The 1972-nt window shown below is 61.9% G+C and overlaps 1 protein-coding gene across 1 annotated transcript in view; it reads right to left on the bottom strand.

The window, feature by feature from the left end:
* Positions 1–615: 615 nt before the first annotated feature.
* Positions 616–1972, bottom strand: part of POM121 (POM121 transmembrane nucleoporin) — a gene marked incomplete at its 5' end in the record, with an annotated part of 9751 nt that continues 8394 nt past the window's right edge. Inside the window, 3 exons of the mRNA XM_010182753.1 lie at positions 616–710; positions 934–1062; positions 1759–1961. Of these exons, the coding sequence (XP_010181055.1) occupies positions 616–710; positions 934–1062; positions 1759–1961 (427 nt within the window). The remainder of the gene's footprint in view (positions 711–933; positions 1063–1758; positions 1962–1972) is intronic.

Raw genomic sequence — 1972 nt, forward strand, 5'->3', positions numbered from 1 at the left:
GTGCAGCCCCAGCTGAGCTCTGATGGGAGATTAAATCACAGTGAGGGGGCATCACCCAGCTGCAGGAGCAGGGTCGGTCACCCACAGCACCAAGACACCTGCGCCAGGCTGGCATGAACCCAGCCATGGAGCAGAGCCCTCGGGAGGGAGCGCGTTCACCAGGCCACGGGGTGAAACAACGGGGAAAGATTTCAGGACCTGGTGAAGACGGCATCCCTCGGCAGCCTGGAACCGCGGCCGGCAGGAACCCAGCATGGCTCTGAGCAGGGACACGTGGCTCTGGTGGCTACCACGCCACGGGGCAAGGGGTGGCCGTTTGGGGCTGAGGAGGAGGGCACGGCAACAGCTAAAAGAAGCAAATGGGGCAAAATGTACACATTATGAAACATGGCAAAATAAAGGGAGGAAATGCTGCAGATATGTACAGAGGTTCGTCCAGCCTTGGCTGTGGAACTGTTCAAGTAAGAAGAGTTTGGTTTATCCTGTCCCACCCCGGTCGCTGCCACCCAGCACGGTCCCTGGCTGGTGTCAGAGAGGGGGCCCTGGCCCTGCCACGGGGGCCACTCCAGACCAGACCTCCCTGCAGGGGCTCCTCGCGCGGGCCGGTGCCGGGGGTTACTTTTTGCGGGTGTGCTGCCTCCGTGCCTGCAGTCGCTGGCGAGCGCCCGTCTTGGATCCTGCCCCGATGGAAAAGGCAGGGGTGGAGGAACCTGGAAGCAGAAAGGTTGCTCAGGCCTCTGCAGCCTCAGAGCTGACACGGAGAAGGGAGGGTAGCAAAATCCCCGTCCTGGGGAGGGAAAACCATCCATTCCCCGAGCCCAGAAGGCACCACCCAAGCCACCTCCTGAGCCATAGCCTTTCTGCTGTCCCCAGCCTGAGGGGACAACATGACCCATCAGCTCCCCAAGGCTGAAGCACAGGCTCCCTTCTTACCAAAGGAAGCGCCAACTCCTCCGAAGCTCGAAGCAGGAGTGCTGGGTGTCCCGAAGGAAAGGCTGCCACTGCCGCTCCCCACTGTGCCCGGCACGGGTGTGCTCTGCCCGAAGGTGGGTGCGGGAGATCCTAGAAAGACAACGCACCACCGTGAGCCAGGGTCGGCAGAGAAGGAAAAGCCTCAGCACCCGCCGAGGACACAGATCTCCCTGCGGGGGGTAAAGCACCACAGTCCCTAGAAGCAGCCTCTTCACCCAAGGAGTCCTTTTAACGCAAGCAGCTGCTCTCTCATGGTAACCCTTGGGCTCTCCTGCCAGCAGGGCAGCACGGGAGGATTTGCAAGCCAAGGTGTCACAAAGGCCTCTTTCTGGATCAAGGGGTTGCTCTGCACGTGGGTTTCAGCCCTGTGGGAGGGGAGAGGCCCAGCAAGGGTGCAAAGTGGCAGGGAAAACCTCAAAGAGGGAGCAAGTGATGGCAATCGCTGGCTGGCAGCATTTCTACTCATCAAGAAGCTCCAGGTTGTTTTTAAGCACTCCCAAGACCTTGGCTTCTGGAGGGCACCTGGCTGGGCTCAGCACAGGCGCAGAGCTGGGGAGCTGGTGCATTCAGAGGGGTCGAGGAGAAGGATTTAAGGATTCCCCTACACTTCTGAGGGCTGGGCACCCAGACAGTGGGTGACAGAAGTGCCTTCCCCTCACACAGCATCAGCACCAGACCCTGGAGGGCTGCTGAGCCCATGGAGCTCAGCAAGGTCTGGCAGGGAAGCTGCGGCCTAAGGGCAGCCCTGCCCTCACCCCCCGGGAAGGCCCCTCTGCTCCGGTTCACCTCCAAACACGGGCTTGTTGTTGGGCGTGCTGGGCACGGTGAAGGCGAAGGGTGTGCTCTGGTTCTGTGCACCCAGTGTGCTCTGCGTCAGGGAAGAGCCGAACGGCGTCACCGCCGGGGCTGCCACGCTCTGCCCGGCCCCAAAGTTGAAGGCCACGGCAGGAGAGCCACTGCTCAGGGCCGGCGTGCCGATCCCAAAGGCGCTGGCCGAGGG

This window comes from Mesitornis unicolor, unplaced genomic scaffold (genome assembly GCF_000695765.1).
Source record: "Mesitornis unicolor isolate BGI_N332 unplaced genomic scaffold, ASM69576v1 scaffold32820, whole genome shotgun sequence".
Classification (NCBI taxonomy): domain Eukaryota; kingdom Metazoa; phylum Chordata; class Aves; order Mesitornithiformes; family Mesitornithidae; genus Mesitornis; species Mesitornis unicolor.